The sequence below is a fragment of the Crotalus tigris genome, unplaced genomic scaffold (assembly GCF_016545835.1).
Source record: "Crotalus tigris isolate CLP2741 ecotype Arizona unplaced genomic scaffold, ASM1654583v1 scf7180000017551.9496454, whole genome shotgun sequence".
Lineage (NCBI taxonomy): Eukaryota > Metazoa > Chordata > Lepidosauria > Squamata > Viperidae > Crotalus > Crotalus tigris.
Window position 1 is genome coordinate 4,655,633 of NW_024096469.1, and position 21,502 is coordinate 4,677,134.

Sequence of the window (21,502 nt, forward strand, 5' to 3'; positions counted from 1 at the left end):
TGATGAGACATAAGCCTCACAAAGACAGACTAAAAATCTTTGATCCAAAGAAAAGTTTATTGCCATGAGATCCTAATTGTATTCTTATGTGAAGAGATAATGTTGTGAGTCTTCCAGAGTCATTTAGGTGAGATGGGTGGCTATATAAATTGAAGAAATAAATACTGCTATTGTGACTTTTCACCTGAACCCTATTATTTCAAAGGATACATTAAAAGGCTGGACAATAGAGTGTTCAATTTCACAGAGCCTTCTGTGATTATAAATTAACTACCTGAATCCCCCCCCCCAAGGTTTACGGCATTCACCTAAGCTGAGATCATTGGTTTTTTTCTTCAATTAACCATATGCCTCAAATGGTCTGGATAATGAAATAATGATTAAAAACCTGGCTTTACAGATTTATTCCATTTGCAGACATTGGAGCCACCAAATTTAGATGAACATTTGAAGATATAGTATCAGTGTCAGATCATTGGTCAATATATCTTAATAGAATGTAGATTGGCATCTGAAGTTCTGCAAATGCCATTTGACTACACTTGCTATTAGAAATATCCACTAGTTAGGAAGGTTGGGACTGAAGTAACTAACCTAGCAACATGTGAAGGGCCACAGGTTTCATAACCCTCGTCTTGTCTGGTTAGCAGAAACTCTCCAAAACCTCTCTCAAAGCCATTTGTATTGCCCAAGGCTTTTCCCACTGAGAATCTGCATTCTCTGCATATGAAATGCATATTATACAAACAAGACATTTCAAGAAAAATGTACTTTTTCACAGTATAGTCTTTTTAGAAGGAGAAAACATAACTTGAGTTCTTTATGATTAAAGGTGGGGTATCTGAACATATAGAAAGGGCAGACTATTTATTTATGAATCTTCATTTAGACCTTGTTTTTTGGGTGCCTTGTCTTTTGTGAATAAGCTTTTCATGGCAAAGTACTACTTTCTTTTAATTTGGGGATGCCTGAATATCACACTGGAGAGGGCAATATCATGATGACACCATGCAACAGAATGCTCATCTAATGGCCACTCCAAGGAGCCCTCCTTCTGCCAGCTCCATTAATGTACAATACTAAACTATAATGATATATTAATGGCATACTTCAAAACCTAGGAGAGTAAAAAGCACAACTCAATTTTGGAAAGAATTATTGGAGGTTTTAAGAGATGAAATATTGTAAGGCAATATTTCTTAAACCCAGCTTCTCCAAAAACTATCTAAAAAAGGCCTAGCTTTTTGGCTTCTCCCATTCTATGGAGTCTCTGAGAATTGCAGAAAGGGTTCCTGCTAGACTATATTTTTTGCACATATTGTTTTTATTTCTACGGATTAGAATGCTGTGCTTTATTACTCAGCAATTTGATGCCAAATTTCAACTATGTGATCTCTGGAGGCCACTAAAAACAAACCAAAACAATATAGGAGCCATATGCTGTCTCTGGACTACTTATCCCTGTTCTAATAAAAGACGGGTAATTATTTCCAAAGGAACAGCCCTCTTCATGCCAGTACCTCATCTATGCATTCCCTCCCACCCACCATGAAACAATGGGTCCCAAACAAGTCTTGCAGTTTTCTTAGCTTTTATAGTTGGGTGATCCTGCTGTTGTGGTAATGTCAATTGCTTTGATTTTAAGTAATGACATTTGTTAAGGAAACAAAATAGATATGCATTGTTATGTTTAAATCACTACGTAAAAGTGGAAAAATGTTTAAAATACATAAATTACATACATAACAAAGTAAAGCCATTAAACTGCTGTGGAAAATTATAGTGTCGCCCATTGCTTCGATTCTGCAGACAAACTATTCTTAGACAATGGGAGACAAATATCTTTACTAGCAGCTGAACAGCATGTGATAAAATCCTTTATTATTTGAAATACATCCAATTCACAGAAAGGAGGGTTTTTTAAAAAAATAAATAAAAGAAGAATATGCCTTAATGTTGATAAAACTCAAGTCATTCTCACTCAGACATCCTTGAGTGCTTTCTCCTTTGAGATACCTCATAAAGTAGGGTGCAGGCTGATAAGCAGGCACTCAGGCTGAAGTCTCCAGATGTACCTGGGAGGAAGAGGTCTGACCTACTGCTGCGGGGAGTGTTGTATAGATCTGTCACTGACGAGGAAGCTGAGCTTGGAACTGAACTATCCCTCATCCTGTCCTGACTCTCTGTACCCCCTCGCCCTGACACAGAGCTCGCCAGCTGCTAAAGGAAAGAAAGGAAGTTAATGCCCCTGCAGTCATAAACAGCTATAATTCATGGTAGGCTTAGAATAATATGAACTGGCTTTCTTTCTCTTTTACCGTAGGCCTTTATAATATCCATCTTAAGGTTATAAAGAATTAGCCTTTATGTGCTACATTAAACAAGTAACAAGTGTCAAATCCACTGGGTTGGACGCACAGTGGATGCACTACCTATATACTGTATTATAAATAGTAAAATCAGAACAGATACATTTCATGAAACTTGTGACATGGTAATATGAACTTGGGCGCAGAAAACTTTCCATAATGCCCTTAGAGGAGCTAGAAAAATACATGGCATCTCTAAGGTAAGAAAGATGAGGAGGGATTTTGGGGAGGGGCAAGTAAAAATTGTGATTTCTAAAACTTTTTAATGCTGCAAACCTATGACATTTGAAAAATGTTTTAGGAGATACTGATCAGAGAGAAAATTCAACATCCAAATTCCTCCCTCTGTTGTCATCTTTCAAGGTTGTTGGTTTCAGGCATCAGTTAAAATCAACAACAGAAAGACCAAAAACCTTCTGAGAAACAAAAGAGAACTTTTGGGCAGAGGACTGTAACCAGGAAGGAGACAGAAAGATGAAAAAGTTTCTCCATCCTTGTTTTCATCTTGTGATTCTACTATTCTTATTGCACCAGCAAGGGTGAAGTTTCTGACATAGGAGATAGGACCGTTTGCCCAAATGTCTGTTCACAAGTACTTCAGTTTCTTTCATTACATTTCAGGCATCATTTTGGTTGATTTTCATCTCCGGAAGCAAATGCACAATTACAAGAGCAGCAAAAAACCCAGAAACAAAACCCAGTTTATTCCAACTTTTCTGTGACAGCACTTGCTGGGCCACTGCGTTTCATAACCAGGAAATAATAAAGCAACTCTTCATTATGCAAATTATGCTACAGTATAATTCTCTTTCAGTCATATTTAGGATAGGGGTAGACAGCTGGTCATGATAAGTAATTTATATCTACTTCCCCACTTACGCTGTAGTGTCACCACACAACTGGGGGGGGGGAACGAAGGCAGAAACAGACCCCAAACTCGGCCCTTTTATGACTTGTGGACTTCAACTTCCAGAATTCCTCAGCCAGCATGCCTGGCTGAGGAATTCTGGGAGTTGAAGTCTACAAGTCATAAAGGGCCAAGTTTGAAGACCCCTGCCTTAAAGCATTCAAACTAAGCCTATCCGCTCTGTTTTGGGAATTTCCATACAGACGTACGTTACATATTCTCAGTCCGTACGTGGAGTGAGAAACGAGGGGCTGATCCTTCCGCTAGCCAGCAGCCCCGAGAGGTCACCCCTACAATTTCCACACAACCAAAGGAACAGCAAAGAAGGGAGGGAGGTGCAGGTCTTAAAGGGGAGAGGAGCCGCAGAGCCAAGCGCACCAGGCGGCGGGGCCTCTCCATCTGGCGGGTGTCACGGCCAACCTCTCGCACTTCGGGTAACGGATCTGTCTTCGCTCGAGGCCGCCCCTGCCTCCCGCGTGCCTCCGTCGCCTCCCCTCCTCAAGGAGGCAGCCCGGGGAGCTTCCGAGTATAACACATGGGCTGATCCACCGGCGGAGCTGCTCATCAGCCGCCCCCAAAACAGGCTCCTTCCCGCCACCGCCGTTAATCACGCAGCGAGCCACCACGAGACACGCCCTGCGATCAAACCCCCCAACCGACCCCTCAAAACTTCCTCGATACCTGTAAATTGAAGACTTGGACGGGTAGCGGCATATTGACCCTCGCACCATGCACCTCCGGGTCACGTCCTCCCCTCCCACTTCCACGTCCGGATCACTTACGCAAGCGGGTCAAGCCGGCGACAGGTAAAGCCCTTAAAGGGACCGTAACCCCCTTGTCTGTTTCCTCCCCGACCGCCCTCTACCCCGGGATCCTCTTGATTCGGCCCGGCGAGGGCTCGAAGCCTGGGCCAGCGAGCGCGACGAGAGCCAAGCGCCCGCCCCGGCTTCTTCCGCCGCGAGCGGGAGCGGAGCCGCCCTGCCGGTAGGTGCCCAGGAACCCTCGCTCTGCCCGGCGGCGGGAGGGCTAGAATTCCCGTAGCGTTCTCACGGGAGGGGGGAGAAGAGGAGGGGGGGGGAGTGTCAAGGTGTGTGTGCTTGTTGCCATGGTGAGGAGTCGAGGCCGCCAGTTTGGGACACCTGGTCTCCAGAGAGGCCTCGCACGGAAGGTTGTCCTGCAGAAAAAGCCCCGACGATCCCTAGGAGTTGTTTCTAAATGTGTCGGCTTTAAACTGTTTCTGCTTGAAATGACAGTTGACCTAAAAATGGTCTTGAGGCCGCAATCCTAAATTTACTTTAAGAATAAATTCTTACTCGTTGAATTTTATTTTATTTTTGCGTGAATTGTCCAAAGATTATATAGCGCGTAGCAACCTGTAGCAATCATATCCTACTCCTCCTTTGGGACGGAGCAGTTGTCGTTTTCCGAAAAAAGTACAAACATTGCTCGGAATATATGTTGTACTTTTTGTTTATTTACTGGAATGATTTCTTTACCAAGGCATCAGTGTGCTTAAAAAGCAAATCTGTAAATTTCACTTGTTTGCCCTGTTAGGGTTTCCTAAGCACAATTGATTTAATGCATCTGATTCTGTGCAGAATGGACTGCAATTCTACAATGTGTTTCACAACCCCTCTAATATAAAGCAGGGGTGGTGGCCAATGTGGTTCTTGCCTTAATTTCTTGCATTCTTTGGCCTTATTTTCAAAAGCAGTCTGCAAAGACTTGATTCACAGAGTTATGCAAGGTTGATCTGTTTTCTCTGGAAGTCTGCTGGATGGGAAAAAGAGAAAACGTCAACAAGAGAGAAAAGGGGGAGCCTCAGGAAGAAAAATTGGGTGTTAGGAAAAAAGGTAATATATTATCCATTGCTTTAATTCAACAACACCCACTAATGCTATGTGGTCTAACAGTATATCATTTATGTGAGTTTTTGTTTTTTCTTCTCTTGAATAAACCATCTAATTTCAATTATTAATTTGGTTTCACTTATTTCCCCCAAAATAAGCCTAATCATACAAAAAATGCAGTTAAGTTTATCTTCTTAGTTTGGGGGAGGGAGTTTCTACTAAATTAAATATACTGTAGATTGTATATATAGATTATATACAATAATTATATATTGTAGACTCCTTGTTAAGTAAGCTTAAATCAGTAGAACAAGTGACAGAAACTCACAGGGTAACAATATTCTTTTTCAATTATATTTCACTTTCAGCATGTTTCCTAAATGTTATTTAAAATCATTTTCATTAATAATGAACATAAAGCTCTAAAACACTTTTTTTTTGCATAATGTCCAGTTTTTCTTTTGTAATAGCAGAGTTTCATCAGTATCCCACACACTAAAGTTCTAACCAAAACATTAGCAGATAATTGAAAAGGCCTGGGAACTGCTGTCAGTTCCAGTAATACTGGAACAGGGAGAGCAATTATGATTCTGTATAAAGCAGTTTCATATATTCACATGTGAGTCCATATTAACCATCTCTTTGGTGATTTTAAGGCACTTTGATTCTTATCTCATGGTTACTTAAAACATTCAGGTTTCCTTTTCTCTCTCTCTTTCACGTAACAGGTGACAAATCCAGAATAACAAATCCAGACCCAGGTATAGAAAGAAATCAACTCCTAATGATTGAATATCACAAAGATGATACTGTATAGCTATAAAAGTCCCACAACTACACAATTGAGCTTCATTTCAAAGGCTTCATCATCACTGGGAAGTGATATCCCAGTTTTACAAGATGGCAAATGCCCTTAGGGGCTGAAGAATGAGCTTTTCTTGCATTAGGCTCACTAAGATATGCTTCCTGTTCTCTGTAATCACTTGCACAGTTCTTCTTTTGCTAATTCCCAAATTTCAATCCAGCTGGAGATTTAAGATCTATCCTCAGCCACGTCCATCACTTGTTTTTAATGCTTCCAACAAGGATGAAACCCCACTTCAGCAGGTGGAGTTCAATTCCCCCAATCCTTTGGATGCTGAGGTTGACAATATAGTGCCCTTAACTAAAGAGAATATACTAGAAAAATGGAATCATTATGTCACAGACATTGGTGGATCCCATCTGAAAGCTAATGGAAAGATAAATAAAAGGCCACACAATGTGATACATATGAAATCTGCTGAAGTCTCTGCTAAGGAAAAGTTGGAATTGAAAGATATTTTTATTGCTGTGAAAACTACAAGGAAATATCATAAAACAAGGCTAAACTTGCTCTTGCAAACATGGATATCTCAGGCCAAAGGTCAGGTAAGAACACTATTAATTTAACATATTAATTTAATATATTATTTTGTTAGTGATATTTATTATTAACAGTTTATATATAAATGTGCATGTTAAAGCATGTTTCAAAGGTTGAAAATAATGTTGGAAACAAATGATTTTCTTTTTTTTAATGATAGCACAATAGTTGTAATTTACCTCCAATTAAAGTAAAAATGATAATTTTACCATACTTATACTTCTCCTCCTTTCACTAGAGCAGGGCTTTTCAGCCTGTGGTACGTGTACCACTGGTGATACTTAGGCACCTGGAAGGTGGTACACATACCACGGGTTGAAAAGCACTGTAAAAAAAAAGTGTAAAAAAAAAGTGTAAAAGTGGATGAGCTGAAGCAGTGGCAGCACCGACAGGCCTGAGGGAGAATCAGCTGGAGCTGCAGTGTTGCTGGGGTTCTGCTGAGCTCAGAATTGGCGTGCGTGGCTACAGCTGATTTACGCTTCCAGTGGCCTAGGGGGTGGCTGGCAGATGCACACAGTCTTTGGGTGGAGATTCAGCTGGAACAGCAGTGTTGCCGGGGCTCTCCTGAGAGCCCAGGATTGGGGCACATAGCTCCAGCTGATTGGCACTTCCAGCACACCCAGAAGTGAAAAGGAGGGAGGGGAGAGGAGGATATAAAAGGGGGGGAAAGAGGAGAGGATATAAAAAGGAGGGGGAAGAGAGGAGAGGATATAAAAGGAGTGGGAGAGAAGAGGATATAAAAGGGGGGGGAAAGAGGAGAGGATATAAAAGGGAGAGGAAAGGATATAAAAGGAGGGCGGAGAGGATATAAAAGGAGGGAGAAGAGGATATAAGGGGGGAAGAGGAGAGATATAAAAGAAGGGGGAAAAGAGGAGAGTATATAAAAGGGAGAAGAGAGGATATAAGGGGAAAGAGGAGAGGATATAAAAGAAGGAGGGGAAAAGAGGAGAGGATATAAAGGGGAGAGAGGAGAGGATATAAAAGGAGGGAGAGAAGAGGATATAAAAGGAGGGGGAAAGAGGAGAGAATATAAAAGGAGAGGGAGAGGATGATATAAAAGGGGGAGAGAGAAGAGAGGATATAAAAGGAGGGGCTAGAGAAAAAGATATAAAAGGGGGAAGAGAGGAGAGGATATAAAAGGGAGACAGAAGAGAGGATATAAAAGGAATAAAACTGGTACTTTTTCCCTTTTTTACGGTTTGTAACATTTTATTAGATTTAGAATAAAATACAAAAATACAAAAGCAAATAAGACACAGTGGGGAGGAATAAGCGAAAGAGAAGTGAAGGGGAGAAGGGAAAAAGAAAAGAAAAGGCATTGACTTTTGACTTCCTCTTTTGCAGTAGAATGAAGCATTAACATCGAACCTCAACTTTCTACTTTTCCATAATAGTATAAACTAGCCATTTCTATAACAACAAATCAATCTAAATCCAAAATCCCCCCCCTTTTTTTTTTTAGTCATCAAGTTTTTGACACCTTGCTAAGCACTTGGTACTCGGATATTGTCATGTCCTAAAAGCGGTACAATCCGTGAAATGGTTGAAAAGCCCTGCACTAGAGTTCTAGGAGCCATCCATAACAGGGAATTCCTGGCATGACCAAATAATACATTGCAGAAACCAAGGGCTACTCAAGCTAGCCCCATCCCTTGTTCCTAATGAAGCAATAAATGCAGATTTACCATGCATCAGATCAGTTCTGCATGCATGCGTGCCAATTCTGACATATTCTTCTACATGAAGGTAGATCATAATTGGCTATTTAGGGTAGTTATACAATAATTCAATTGAGAATATTTTTATCCCATCTTTATTATTTTTATAAATAACTCAAGGTGACGAACATTCCTAATTCTCTTTCCTCCTATTCTCCCCACAAAAACAACCCTGCGAGGTGAGTTGGGCTGAAACAATGTAACTGATCCAAGGTCACCCAGCTGGCTTTCATCCCCAAGAAAGGATTAGATTCACAAGTCTCCCAGTTTCTAGTCTGATGCCTTAACCACTAGAGCAAACTAGCTATGAAACCCTTGACCTGTCATTGGTTCGGATTTTTGCTGAGTTGAAAATAAGAATTACGTGACTGCTTCTTGTACCATATTAGACAATATATTTGGTTTCCTTTCTGCCTCTCACAGGGGTCCCCAACCCCTGGGGCTGTGGACCGGCAGCAGCACGCCAGAAAACAGGCCGTGCAAACCATTTTGCTGAGGCTGTAGGAAACCAATATATAACATTCTGACTGAAATTAATAGTAACATTACTCTGAAATCTTCAGGAGATGAATAATTCTTGATTTGTATCCTATAGACGTTTGTATTCACAGACGGGGAAGATCGTGAGCTGCATCTTAGAGCAGGTAAATTGTTACTCACTTTCCAGATTTATATTTAGAATAAGATACAAATCACTCTTACAAGCCACTATCTTTTTAGAGAAGGAATTATATAGACCATATGCTTTGCAGAAAGAAGATCCTCAGCTCAGTCATTGTCTTGAGGAATGCAGGAATCAGTTCCCGTCCTGAGAAGTAAAGGATTGAAAACAGATAGTGCCGTTTATGATGTTATTTCCATTTCTGGGTACAAAAAGATTATTTTGTTTTTGAAATGCTTCCTGTTTGCCTCCATTGAGAATTTTGCATTGATGCTAATACTTTAGAATTACTTCAGACTATTAATGTTCCAAAAGCAGTAATGATAAATAGCGCTTGCAGATATGAATGAGAGCAATTTAATATAAATAGTTGTGGAACATGGAATTGCAAAAATACTACCATATGACACTATTAAAGGTTACAATAAATTTCTTACATTCCTGGGGAAAACTTCAGAAGCGTTAAGTAAAACTATCATGCTTGCCCATTTGCTTTTTCCATTTCGTATTCTAGATCCTTCACAGCTAGCACTGGATGCTTATTTATTTATTAATCAAATTTGTATAGCAGCCCATCTCACCTAAGGCGCCTCCAAGTGGTGTAGAACAATAAATGTAATCTAACAATTCAGGTCTCTTCTTCATATATGAATACAATTATATTTGCTATCAGAAACTACATAGCTTCTCCCTTTGCAATCATTTTTATTTTGTAGGGGATCATATAATTAATACCAATTGCTCAGCTGTTCATACCCGCCAAGCTCTCTGCTGTAAGATGTCAGTGGAATATGATAAATTTCTAGAGTCTGGACAAAAGTAAGTGGAAATCACTGTTTCATTAATAAGTTATTTTCAGTGCTCCTTGGGCTTCATCAATTAATCTTCATTTGCCGTTCTTTTGATCAGTAGATAATATAGGAGAGTGCTGGGTTTGATCTAATTTTAGGTAGTTGAAAAGATTTTCACCATTTGTTCTCTCCCTACTCCCTATGTAATTTGCATTGTTAATAATGCATAGATTTGAAAGATGAGGTCTCTCCAAAGAGAGCTTTGTTATATTTTTGCTATGACCTCCACTGCAATCTTCTTTTCTGAATTTTCCGCAGGTGGTTTTGTCATGTAGACGATGACAACTATGTGAATTTGAAGAGCCTCCTGAGTCTTTTATCTGCTTTCTCACACAGCCAAGATATATATATAGGAAGACCCAGTCTGGACCATCCAATTGAAGCAGCAGACCATCTCCGGAATGATGGATCAGTGAGCAGTTTCTTTTACTGTTGGTTTTCATGAAGTGAAAAAAAGCAGATTCTTGTACAGTCTTGCATGTTTACTTTCATCTGGAATTCCTCATCCTGCTTTGTTATTTTTCTAGCCCACCAGCATGGGTGCAGGCAACACTTCCCTAAGAGGCATGGGTTGAGGTTGATTTTTGTAGATGTTGTTATTTCGGACTACCATTGCTTCCTTTGTTGTACTGAATTGGCAGCTGATAGATTTCCTTGTCAGTAGCAGTGCCCCCCCCCCCGGACTTTAATTTACTGCTCTCTCCCTCCATATAGTATAACCTGTTTGTGAATAATATAAAAGGTTGCAGCCTTCAGAAGCAAGGTGTAGAATTGGAATCTATCCTTCCAGTTTATCAGTCCATAACAGGACTTTGTTTATGACATAGGTCCGTGGTGGTGAACCTATGGCATGCGTGCCACAGGTGGCACGCAGAGCCCTCTCTGTGGGCACACACGCTGTCGCCCCAGTCCTAGGCCTTCAGCTGGGTTTTATAAAACCTTTTCGCTTTAGGCCGCCGCCGCCGTGTGCAAAAATAAAAAGGTTCAATCAATCAATCAATCAATTTCAACTTCTCGCGGGGAAAAAAAAATCTCACAAAGTTGGAATTGGTTGATTGAACTTTTTAGTCCCACACAGTCTGCCTTTACCACCACAGCCACGCCCATCCAATGGGCCACACCCACCCGGCACCCGACAATACATAAGTGGGTTTTGGGTTGCAGTTTGGGCACTCAATCTCTAAAAGGTTCGCCATCACTGACATAGGTGCTTAATAAGTTCAGAATAACTGTATTTATGATCTTTCCATTGGAGTTGCCCTTATTCAGAAGCAGTTGATAGCAGTACTTTAGGCAGAAGTTTAAAAGGTACTAACAAAGGCATCCCTTCTTAAAACTCCCAGAACCAGCAAATTTCAGCTGGTTCTTTTGGCATCATTTGGGATTTTTTAGGAACAAAGTGGGTACCTTAAGTTTTGAAGAATTTCCCATTTCACCCACTTTGCAACTGCAACTCTCAATATGCCATTCAAAAGCTGATTACAGATTGTCCTCGCTTGTCAACCATGTCTTCAGTGACCATTCAAATTTACAACGGTACTGAAAAATAATTTTCACCCAATTTACAACCTCAATCATGTGATTGCTATTATAATCAGTACTTATCTTGTGCCCAATGTGTGATTTTTCCCACCCTTCAGTATGGAGATTGGAAAGAAACAGATTGCAAGAGAGAAACTTCTCTACATATAGAAAGCAATAGAATTGTGCAGCAACCCAGGGATGACAAGTGCAGGCATGCTACACAAAGAGCTTACAGTACTCTAAATCCCTTCTCCACTCTCCAAAACAGGAGGGAAGGCAGTGACAGAGGAGAGATTGCCTGCAGAAATTGCTTCCTTTTTTCTTCTTTGCATCCCCCCCAGATTGGAGATGGATTTTAAGAGAGCAAGTAGTTTGCTCTACTGCACATTGAAAACAATGGAATTGCACTGGCAGTGGGAAAGGCAAAAAAGAGATTGCCTACAAAAATTGCTTGCTTTCCCCCCCCCCTTCCCCTCCCCCAGAGCAGAGAGATTGGAGAGGAAGAGGTTTCAAGAGAGTAGTGTAAGCTCTTTCCATAGTGCACCTGAGGCTTCCAGCCCCAGACTGCCAGTGTGATCACATTGCTTTTGATTTGTACAAAATAGAGGTAAGCACTGGGGGAATGATTTGGAGGCAAACAAAAGCCCAAAGTGAGAAACTGATTAGTCTTGCCTCCAGCCAGAAAGCAAAATCATGGTCATGTGATTTCCCACTTAGGGGGAGCTGCCTGTCCAATTTAGGGTTATTAGGTGAAGACTACCTGTATGTCTTGTAGGCCAAAATGAGTAAACTGATGGAAGAAGAGTGATATCCAGCAGAAACACCAGAAAATCACTAGAGGCAGTCAGTTCAGTTTTTTTGGCTTACATTAAATGCCATCTTTTCCATCCTTCACTGTCAGTCATAGCAGGCTTATAAAACTGAAAACTTTCTCTACAAGTTTGCCTTAGAAAAACACAGCTTAGTTTGTTGCATAGAAACATATATCATATTTTGCTGTTATTGTAGGGAAAATTCAGATGATGCTGTCATGTTTGGGCAACTCTAATCTTTTCTGTTTGTATCCTACAGTAAAGAGCATAGTGTGGAAGTAATTAGATCTTTTAGTAATTAGGCAATTATGCAACTTATAGGCAACATATATTTGTAAATACCCAACACTTCAGAACACAGAGCACAAGAAAAAAAATATTTTTGAAATTAAAACATCTAAGCTTCTTAATGTGAAATAAATGTGCAGATTTTCACATTTTAAAACAAATTACAAAATTCAACTTTGAATTTTATAGCTACAGTTGTGATTTCATTCCTCTACTTACAATTGCCTGCTTCTCTGTAATTAATTGTAGTGATTATTCTGTTCTACAGCCATGGAAAAATAGCATGATTAAAATCCTATATATGTTTGCTTCCATTAAATCTGATTGAATCAATTTCATTGAAGCTATATGAAGAATTAGTTACACACAAAGAAAATCCACAGCTGGTGTGTTTCTTCAAATTCAAGTTTGATTTAAGATTGGTTTCCTGAAGCTCCAACAATTTTCTGCGGCTTTCTACCAGGGGTAGGCAACCTTGGCTCTTTTGTGACTTGTGGACTTCCGGAATTCCTGAGCCAGCATGGCTCAGCTTGGAAACCCCTTCCTTTCCCCTCAGCATGGCTGGCTCAGGAATTCTGGGAGTCCACGAGTCATAAAAGAGCCAAGGTTGCCTACCCCTGGTCTAATGGAATTGCCAATGTCTAGTTCAGTGATGGCGAACCTTTTAGAGACCGAGTGCCCAAACTGCAACCCAAAACCCACTTATGTATTGTCAGGTGCCGGGTGGGCGTGGCCCATTGGGTGGGCGTGGCTGCGGTGGTAACGGCAGACTGGGTGGGACTAAAAAGTTCAATCAATCAATTCTAACTTTGCCAGATCTTTTTTCCCCGCGAGAAGTTGAAATTGATTGATTGATTGAACCTTTTTTTTTTGCACATGGCGGCGGAAGCCAAAAGTGAAAAGGTTTTATAAAACTTAGCTGAAGGCCTAGGACTGGGGCGACGGCACGCGTGCCCAGAGGGAGGGCTCTGCGTGCCACCTGTGGCACGTGTGCCATAGGTTCGCCACCATTGGTCTAGTTGATCACAAAAGGAATGTTCAAAGTCATTCTAACAAGTCTCTGTTTATTTTGCTAGACCACTACAAAATTCTGGTTTGCCACAGGTGGTGCTGGATTTTGCATCAGCAGAGGCCTGGCCCTCAAGATGAGCCCATGGGCTAGGTATGTGTCCTTGGAACACCTGCTCCCCTCCTGTGACCCAAAGAGAACTGAGGAGAGATTCATTCCTTGACTTTTTTTATTTTGGTAGCCTTGGGAGCTTCATCAGCACTGCAGAGAGAATTCGCCTCCCTGATGATTGCACCATTGGCTACATCATTGAGGGGCTCTTGGAAGTGAAACTGTTACACAGCCCTTTATTTCACTCTCATCTGGAAAACCTACAGCAGCTGCGTGGTAGGGCTGTACTCAGACAAGTAAGGACAACTCTCCTCTAAACTACTAAGCAGATGCGTCTTGCCCCCCCCACCTCATCTTCCCTCCTTAAAAGTGTCTGTTTCATGGGAGTTTCTAACTGAGAATATGCTGCAAGTTTGTCATCTGTGACAGTACTGGTGTAGTACAAACAAAATACAAAAGCCTTTTGTGAATTTCTGTCATGGTGACGGGAAGAACAAGAAGAAACAATGGGCATTTTCTAAGTAAACATAAATAATAAGTTTCTTGCTCTTAAGTTATTGTTGAGGCAAAGACTAGGTTCTGAAGTTATGCATAAAACAATTGGAAATGAAGTTAAATGTCAGTGTTCAATTTGTACTTATTTGTATACTATGTGTGGAAAATAGGGAAGTGAAAGAGTACATGACAAGGCAATGATCCATGAAGGGGGAAAGAATAAATAGGATGTAGCAATATTTAAAGCAAAAGAAAAATGCAGGAAGTAGATAAACACTATACTTCTGGGATTCCAGGGAACTTTTGTCAACTTTATGAATACTCTGTAGTCCTTGTTTAGCAACTGTTCAAGTTACAGGAGTGATGAAAAAATATTTTTGCAACCAATCCTCAAATTTATTACCTTCACAGGTCTGTACTGGCAATGGCAAGGGCAGGAAAGGAAAGGAAAGGGACATAAGCATGGTAGCAATTTTACTTACTAGCCACTTAATAACCAAGTTGCCAGTACCAAATGTTCACTAAACAAGGATTACTTGAATTTTAAAAACTCTTCCTGATTATGTTGGCCTTACTTTCACATCCAGATAAAAAAGCAAATATTTGATTTCTTCTCCTAAGTAAAAAGATGGCTATGATAAGGAGATTAAAAATATTTTTTTCTTATAACAGTTTAAGGATTGTTTAACCTGATAGCAGCAATTGTGGAATTTTGTTCATTTCCCCTCCTCCATCTAAGATGGTTCAATTGGCTCTAATCCTAGAGAGACTGTAATATATTTCCAATCCCTGGTAACTAATTCTACTAACTGGAGAAACCAATTTTAGGATTTGAATGTGTTCCAAATATTTTTAAAAAATTAATTAACTTCTAACAAGTGCAATTTTGAATATGTGGGCTGCGTGTGTTTTTTCTAGGTTACCTTGAGTTATGGTGGCCCTGAGAATAAACGCAATGTTGTCAGTGTGGGTGAAGTATTCAGTATACAACAAGATCCAACTCGGTGTGTACCTAATGTTCTAAATGTCTTAAATCCCCTATCCTACTTGTTTGGTTAAGAAATTCAGACGTGAAAACTGAAAATAGGTGGATAATATATTTGCTGGATTAGACTCTAACTTCTTGCCTTACTCTTTGCAGGTTCAAATCTGTCCACTGCCTCCTCTACCCTGAAACTCTGTGGTGCCCTACTGTAATAGTGAAATGATATCTTCCCTTTCCTGTGAATCTCTTACATAGTTTTCTTTAAATGAATAGCCAGAGCTGTATTTCGGAGGAAGAAGAAAGACAAAGAAAATCCCAAATAAACCAGCCGTTCTTCAAAATAATACTTGAGAACTTTGGTCTGGGGCACATTATAAATAATATCTGCAATGTTTCTATTGGAGTCTTAAATATATCTTTGCTAAGCCATAACCCTTCCTGCATTGTATTAGTATAATTTCAATGTAAAGCTGCAGTCTGGCACTGTAGTAATATGGCTGTTAAGTAGTCATTTATTATTGTAATTGTTTGGAGCAAAGCATAGCTTTTTTGTTGTTAAGACAAATGTTCTTATTTGGGAAGGTAGTATAATCAAGAAAGTATTTTTGTTAATTCTGCTTTACTAATTATATTCCTGTGGAACCACAGTAGAAGTGTTAGCAGTGTCATCTCTTACAGTGAATATGAGACAAGCCAATCCCTAGCAACTTCTCTGCTCTATACATTAACAGAACCTCTTGCCTTCATGGCCCTTTAAAATTGGCTTTCATTCTTACCTTTTTGGAAGTTCTCCACTGTTACAGTCAAATCCCAACTGATTGGTCTTCAATATTTTCTAACCACTAATTGTTTCAAGGTATTGAAACAGATATTTCTGTTGGCTGGACCATCGTATGAATCTTACATATTATATTGCACCTAGACTTCCTGATGTGATATACCCAACACCCAGTAGATGGGATCTTTGAGAAAATGACTATTAGCTAACATCCTAAAAGGATGGATCATGAGTTTTTTTTTAGGGTTTTCCACTGGTTCCACGACTGACTTAATAAAAGATATTTCTGAGTCACTACTATTGTACAGAATCCTTCTTGTAAATATAACAGCATTCATCAAAAGCACAGAATTTTGCATTAGAGAATGAGATGAAGAAACACTAGGTATCTATACCAAAAAGAAATATAAGTGTGATATAAAAATAAGCCATTAATATGGCAAGTCTATCACTGAATCTACCCCATTGTTGTGCGCCGGGAACCCTTGCGTGGCTCCGATTTGTCGTAGGAAGCCACACCACAAATACATGAATGTGATTTCTCCACCGTCCACAGGAGAAAAACATGGCGACGCAAGGAACCAGGAACCTCCCTTTCGGACAAAGGAGCGGTCGCCCGGGTGCGGTTTTATACCCGGTATCCCAAAGGGACACCAGAAACCGGGGTTGGGCGCTGCCGATAGATCCGTAACGGGGATGGGGCGAGTCCTCAGACGGGACTGCAAATACGACACCCGGGAACGGGGAGAGTTTAAGAGAGGAGCGAAATCAGCAGCGGCGGAGGGAGGGCCTCGTCTTGCCTCGCCTTCCCCCTTGTGCAAGCCCCTTCGGGCGCCGCCTCCAACACCGGTTGGAGGTTCAGCTGCCGCGGAGGATGGAGCGCTTCTCAGGCCGCCGCGCTCTGGTGACGGGTGCAGGCAAAGGTACTGTCCCCGGGGCCGCGCCGCTGGAGCAACACTGGCGCTTCGGGGACGAGCCCCGCCGTATTAGTGGCGTGCAACAACGTTGTGCTCCCCTTCGCAGGGATCGGCAGGGCTGTGGCGGTACGGCTGAGCCACGCCGGGGCTCAGGTGGTGGCGGTGAGCCGGACCCAGGCAGATCTCGAGAGCATGCAAAAAGAGGTAGAGGCAGCGTGGCTCCCACCTGCTCAGCCTGGGTGCCTAGTTGTGGATCTCCTTTGGCTTCTGCGTGGCTCGGTCCTCACTTTTTCTCTAGCCTAAAGGAAATCCTCTCTTCCTGGAGAGTCATGCCTGAGTGGTTGCCAATAGCTCAGAGGAAGGATGGCTTTGCTTCGGAAACAGCAATATGAGACAGCTTTCCCGCTGGGGTCTCTGCATGTTGAACTAGATCAGTTCTCAAAGATTTTAGCCTGGGGACCTTTTTACATTTTTAGAAGTGATTGAGGACCCCAAAAAGCTTTCATTTGTGTGGGTTATATCATTGTTTATGTGTAGTATATTAGAAATTAAAACTGAGAAATGTTAAAATACTTATTTATAAACTACTGTCATCCCCTTGAAAGAGAAGACCATACTTTGAAAATTGCTGTTCTAGATAAACCTTGAATTTCATTCTGTAGGGCCCTTATTACTTCAAATTTGTTCATGTCTGTGAGTGGAGCTACACTCCAGTTACATCTTATTAGCCCAACCTCAAAAAGTCCTTATACATGCCAGATGTGTGTTCCTATACATGCCTGAAAAATCCCTATACACACCAGATCTCAACTATTTAGAAGCAGATCTGCAAAAGAATGGTCAGATCATGGGTAACTGTAACTCCTAAGCAGATACTATTACATTTCATCACTCACAGTTGTGCCAAGTGCATGGTTGTGATTTTAACCATTGCAAAAGCAGACCTTCCACCCGGTCTTTCAACTACATGTTTATGATGCCTCAGGTAACCAATTAATCAGAGTATCCAGTGCCACTAGCTGCTGAAGAAATAAAAGAATTCCAGTTAAAATTGGAGCAGATTATTGACTGATCCTAGCCATTTTTATAGATTATTGCTCCCTTTCCTTTACCCAAACATTTGAAATACTTTTTAAGACAAAATCTGCAGGTCACAGAAAAGCTTTCAGGGATGTCCCCATTTCACCTACTGTTTCTGTTTGAGGAATTTTTTACCAGCTGCTCTAACCTTCAGGCTGTACTTCAGGCTGTACTGAAAGACAAAAGAGCAAATTAACTTCCACCTTGTTTTCTGCATCTGGACACATCTGGAGTAAAATGATTTGACCTAATCTGGAAATGCCTGGGTTTTATAGGTTAAAATCTTGTGCCTGGCCTGCTAGAAGTGTCATTCAAAAGCTACCACTATCAGATAGCCGCTTGCTCTCTATGTCCCCAGAACAGCACTAATTTAAAAATAAGCTATTTACTACATTTCTCATAATTTTCTCTATGTAGTATTCAAGGTTTAAAAGTCTTGGGGGGGGGAGTAGAGTGACAACAAAATTTCTCACAAAATTGCCATGAAAAGGGAAGTTGTACTTTGTACCAACTGAACTCTGCCATTCTTGGGACATTCTTCACATAGCGTAAAACATGTTTCAAGGGCATCTTTTTTATTATAGGCAATTATTGCAGGATATAGAAGAATGTAATTAGAATTGCAGCTCTCCAAAATACTCTTGAATATCAAAAAAAAATTGGAACATTGTGTGAAAATATCCTTGCAGTTCAAATTTAATGAACTACATATCCATGGCTCTTTGTTTGAAATCAGTATTCTGTCCTGGTAAAGTTTATTTTGTATACTTTGGGAGAAAATTCACTTGAAAACTAGCAGTCCTAAATCGCCTACTTTGCAAACAGCTTCAATTCCCGTCTTCCTTAATGTTACTTCTGTCCTCAGTGTCCAGGCATCCAGACATTATGCGTTGATCTCGCAGACTGGGAAGCTACAGAGGCTGCATTAAGCACAGTAGAAGATATTGATCTGTTAGTGAATAATGCTGCTGTGGCAGTTTTGCAGCCATTCCTAGAGGTGACTAAGGAGGCCTTTGACAGGTAATGGAGGCGAGGGGGTGGCAAGCAAACAAACAAAGAAATAATCCAGGCCAGAGAGAGAGAGAGAGAGAGAGAGAGAGAGAGAGAGAGAGAGAGACAGACAGAGACAACAGAGAGAGAGGGAGAGACAGAAAGAAAGAGATTGCTAACAAAGAGTTAAAAGGAAGCTGGTATAGCTATTTCGAGCTCCTTAGCTCTCATCAGCCAGCTATACCCTTCTGAGATTCTTCTTCCCATATTTGGGCCGACCAAGTGCATCATAAAAAACACTTCACACACACACACACACACACACACATAAATTTAAAGAAAATAGGACCTACAATAAAGGGAGATGTGAGAATTTGTTTTTAGAAACCACTGGTGTAGGTTCTGATTTTCAACATTAGCGGTCTTTTCCATTCCATTTTAAACGGTAAATATAATAAAATGTTCTTCTGGAATAAAAACCAAGCTTCTGATGTTAATTTGCTTTAGTTTGCAAATGTTTTCCTTGTCCTCAATGAAAAAAGTGCAGACTCGTTTGTTTTAGCAACCCGATTTAGCAACCTTTTTTGTTTGATTTAGCAACTTTTGTTTCCTGATACTAAAGATGGGATAGGGAAGACGACTTGGGGTTTAGTATGCAATCCCTGCACTTTGGGCTTCTAGCAATTTCCCACTTCGTTGCAATTGGCTTTTCTTGGTGTATTTAATCTGACTTTCCCTTCATATAGATCTTTCAATGTCAATCTTCGGGCTGTGCTGCAAGTCTCCCAGGTGAGAAATCTGCATGATATTGGAAGGACCATGTAGGACTGTAGAAGCAGCTAGTCAAAAACTTCCCTTAACAAATGGAATATTATTATGGTCTAAGTGCATTTACTCAGAAATAAATCTCCACCTCACTGCTTGGGTAACCCTCTTCAGATTTAATACCGATGCCCTGGATATCATTAAAATGCAAATGATAAATTCTGTGTTGTCACAGATTTTTGCCCAGAAACTGATTGCCAGAGGAGCACCTGGAGTTATTGTCAATGTTTCAAGCCAGGCTTCCCAACGGGCTATGTTAAATCACACTGTCTATAGTGAGTATCACTGCTGGAAAGTAAAGCAAAAGCAAAGAGAAGACGAAGAAATGGGAACTTATTATACTTATTTTTTTCTGTTTGCCTGCAGGTGCAACCAAGAGTGCCTTGGATATGCTGACAAAGTCAATGGCTCTAGAATTAGGCCCCCATAAGGTAAGCACCTCTGTCTGAAGAGCAAGATAAGGTCAAGCAAACAGCAAACAAAAATAAAACATTTTGTCATTAGGTGACTCTGTAGAGCTTAATATAAACCAAACCTGCAAAAAATGTGAGCCTTTCTTTGAAGAAAGGTTCAGTACGACTGAGTGAGATATTTCACCAAGAGAGCCAGTTGATTAAAATGTTAGCTGTTTTCATAGTGAAAAACCTTAAGAGTAACCTCAAAAGGCTGGATTGAATGTGTGACCCTTCAAATGTTGCTGAATTCCAACTCCCATTTGGCCTTGGCCAACATGGCCTGATGAGGGATGATGATAATTCTAGATTACCAATATTAATAAGAATTCTAGACCATCAGCAGTTCTAGACCACATCTTCCTTAAAGACCGAGAAGGTGTCTGCTGGCTGCTTAGTCTAACCATGCATTCATTATTGCCTTTCTTCACTTTTCAAGATTCGGGTAAATTGTGTGAACCCCACAGTTGTCATGACAAATATGGGACGCCAAAATTGGAGTGATCCCCAGAAATCTGGACCTATGCTTAGCCGTATTCCATTGGGAAAATTTGCAGGTAATTTGGAACACAAACATCCTGTGTCAGAGGACAAGAGAGGGTCTCTGTAGACCTAAAAACATTCCAGAGGCAAAGTGGTTAGCAATAACTGAGAAACATGCACCAGTGCTATGGCTGCTTTAAAGAGCCTGTTCATCTGGAATGTACAAGCTTCTGATCAAGGCCTATAGTCTCCCAACTGTTCTACCTCTGATAGTGAAACTGAAATAGATTACATTTCTGGAGAAGAGCTTTCCCTGTTCCTTACATAGCAAGCCTTAAGCCATTTTACCTAGATAAAGTTAATGAAGTGTTTTCCTTGGAACAAGATGATTGTTTTTTCCAATTGGAGATTTATCTCTGGTACCTTATCATCTCAATTCTCTCTGTTATCAGCATCACACCAATTACAGACAATTTAACAACAACAAAAATTTTCATCTGTTCCTGTGAAAAGGAATTTATGAATTTAATTACTAGAAAAAGCCACCAGGGTTGGCTATTTCTGACTGGATAAGATAAGAGTAGGTAGTATCATTTGGTTTTAGGAATAGGAAATTCCTTCCTGTTTGTGAAAGACTTAAATAATTCTATTGATTTGATTGCCTTCACGATCGCTTTCAGCCATCATTCATGTATCTATTTTTACAGAAGTGGATGAGGTGGTAAACGGTATCCTGTTCTTATTGAGTGACCAAAGCAACATGACCACTGGTGCCACACTACCCATTGATGGAGGATTCCTCTCCAGCTAGAATACCTTGTTGGGTAAATTCGTTTGGGATGAATAGCCCAAATTCTTCATGATTTATCTGATTTAGTCTTTTTCAAAATACTGAAGGATCATGAAATGGAACAATATGATATACCAATAAATCAATAAAGTAGTAGAAAGAATTTATCTTCTTTAATGCAGTTAATAGGAAGAGGGATGAT

The 21,502-nt window shown here is 40.5% G+C and overlaps 3 protein-coding genes across 11 annotated transcripts in view; 2 read left to right on the top strand and 1 right to left on the bottom strand.

The window, feature by feature from the left end:
• GPS1 (G protein pathway suppressor 1) overlaps positions 1 to 4,087 on the bottom strand; it is a 17,190-nt gene extending 13,103 nt beyond the window's left edge. Inside the window, exons 1-2 of one of the 2 annotated variants that reach the window (XM_039344303.1) lie at positions 3,958 to 4,086; positions 2,017 to 2,220 (exon numbers count right to left, since the gene is read on the bottom strand). In XM_039344303.1, the coding sequence (XP_039200237.1) occupies positions 2,017 to 2,220; positions 3,958 to 3,990 (237 nt within the window). In that variant the 5' untranslated portion in view covers positions 3,991 to 4,086. Of the gene's footprint in view, positions 1 to 2,016; positions 2,221 to 3,957 lie in introns of both variants that reach the window. The other variant, XM_039344307.1, reaches the window with a different exon arrangement.
• RFNG (RFNG O-fucosylpeptide 3-beta-N-acetylglucosaminyltransferase) lies at positions 4,031 to 16,057 on the top strand. 8 transcript variants are annotated; one of them, XM_039344360.1, is made up of 10 exons: positions 4,031 to 4,082; positions 4,988 to 5,129; positions 5,855 to 6,536; positions 8,845 to 8,893; positions 9,627 to 9,729; positions 10,020 to 10,173; positions 13,462 to 13,547; positions 13,636 to 13,801; positions 14,919 to 15,004; positions 15,142 to 16,057. In XM_039344360.1, exons 3-10 carry the CDS (start codon positions 6,054 to 6,056, stop codon positions 15,206 to 15,208), a joined length of 1,194 nt encoding a protein of 397 aa, XP_039200294.1. In that variant the 5' UTR covers positions 4,031 to 4,082; positions 4,988 to 5,129; positions 5,855 to 6,053; the 3' UTR covers positions 15,209 to 16,057. The 8 variants fall into 8 exon arrangements, with proteins under 8 accessions (XP_039200294.1, XP_039200319.1, XP_039200284.1 ...); XM_039344350.1 differs by lacking the exon at positions 4,031 to 4,082 and adding an exon at positions 4,089 to 4,260; XM_039344396.1 differs by lacking the exon at positions 4,031 to 4,082 and adding an exon at positions 4,089 to 4,260 and having other exon boundaries at positions 10,098 to 10,173.
• A 194-nt stretch (positions 16,058 to 16,251) lies between these two features.
• Positions 16,252 to 21,463, top strand: DCXR (dicarbonyl and L-xylulose reductase). Its single transcript, XM_039344423.1, has 8 exons — positions 16,252 to 16,686; positions 16,787 to 16,884; positions 18,626 to 18,780; positions 19,497 to 19,539; positions 19,751 to 19,850; positions 19,942 to 20,006; positions 20,467 to 20,584; positions 21,218 to 21,463. Exons 1-8 carry the CDS (start codon positions 16,638 to 16,640, stop codon positions 21,319 to 21,321), a joined length of 732 nt encoding a protein of 243 aa, XP_039200357.1. The 5' UTR covers positions 16,252 to 16,637; the 3' UTR covers positions 21,322 to 21,463.
• Positions 21,464 to 21,502: the final 39 nt, after the last annotated feature.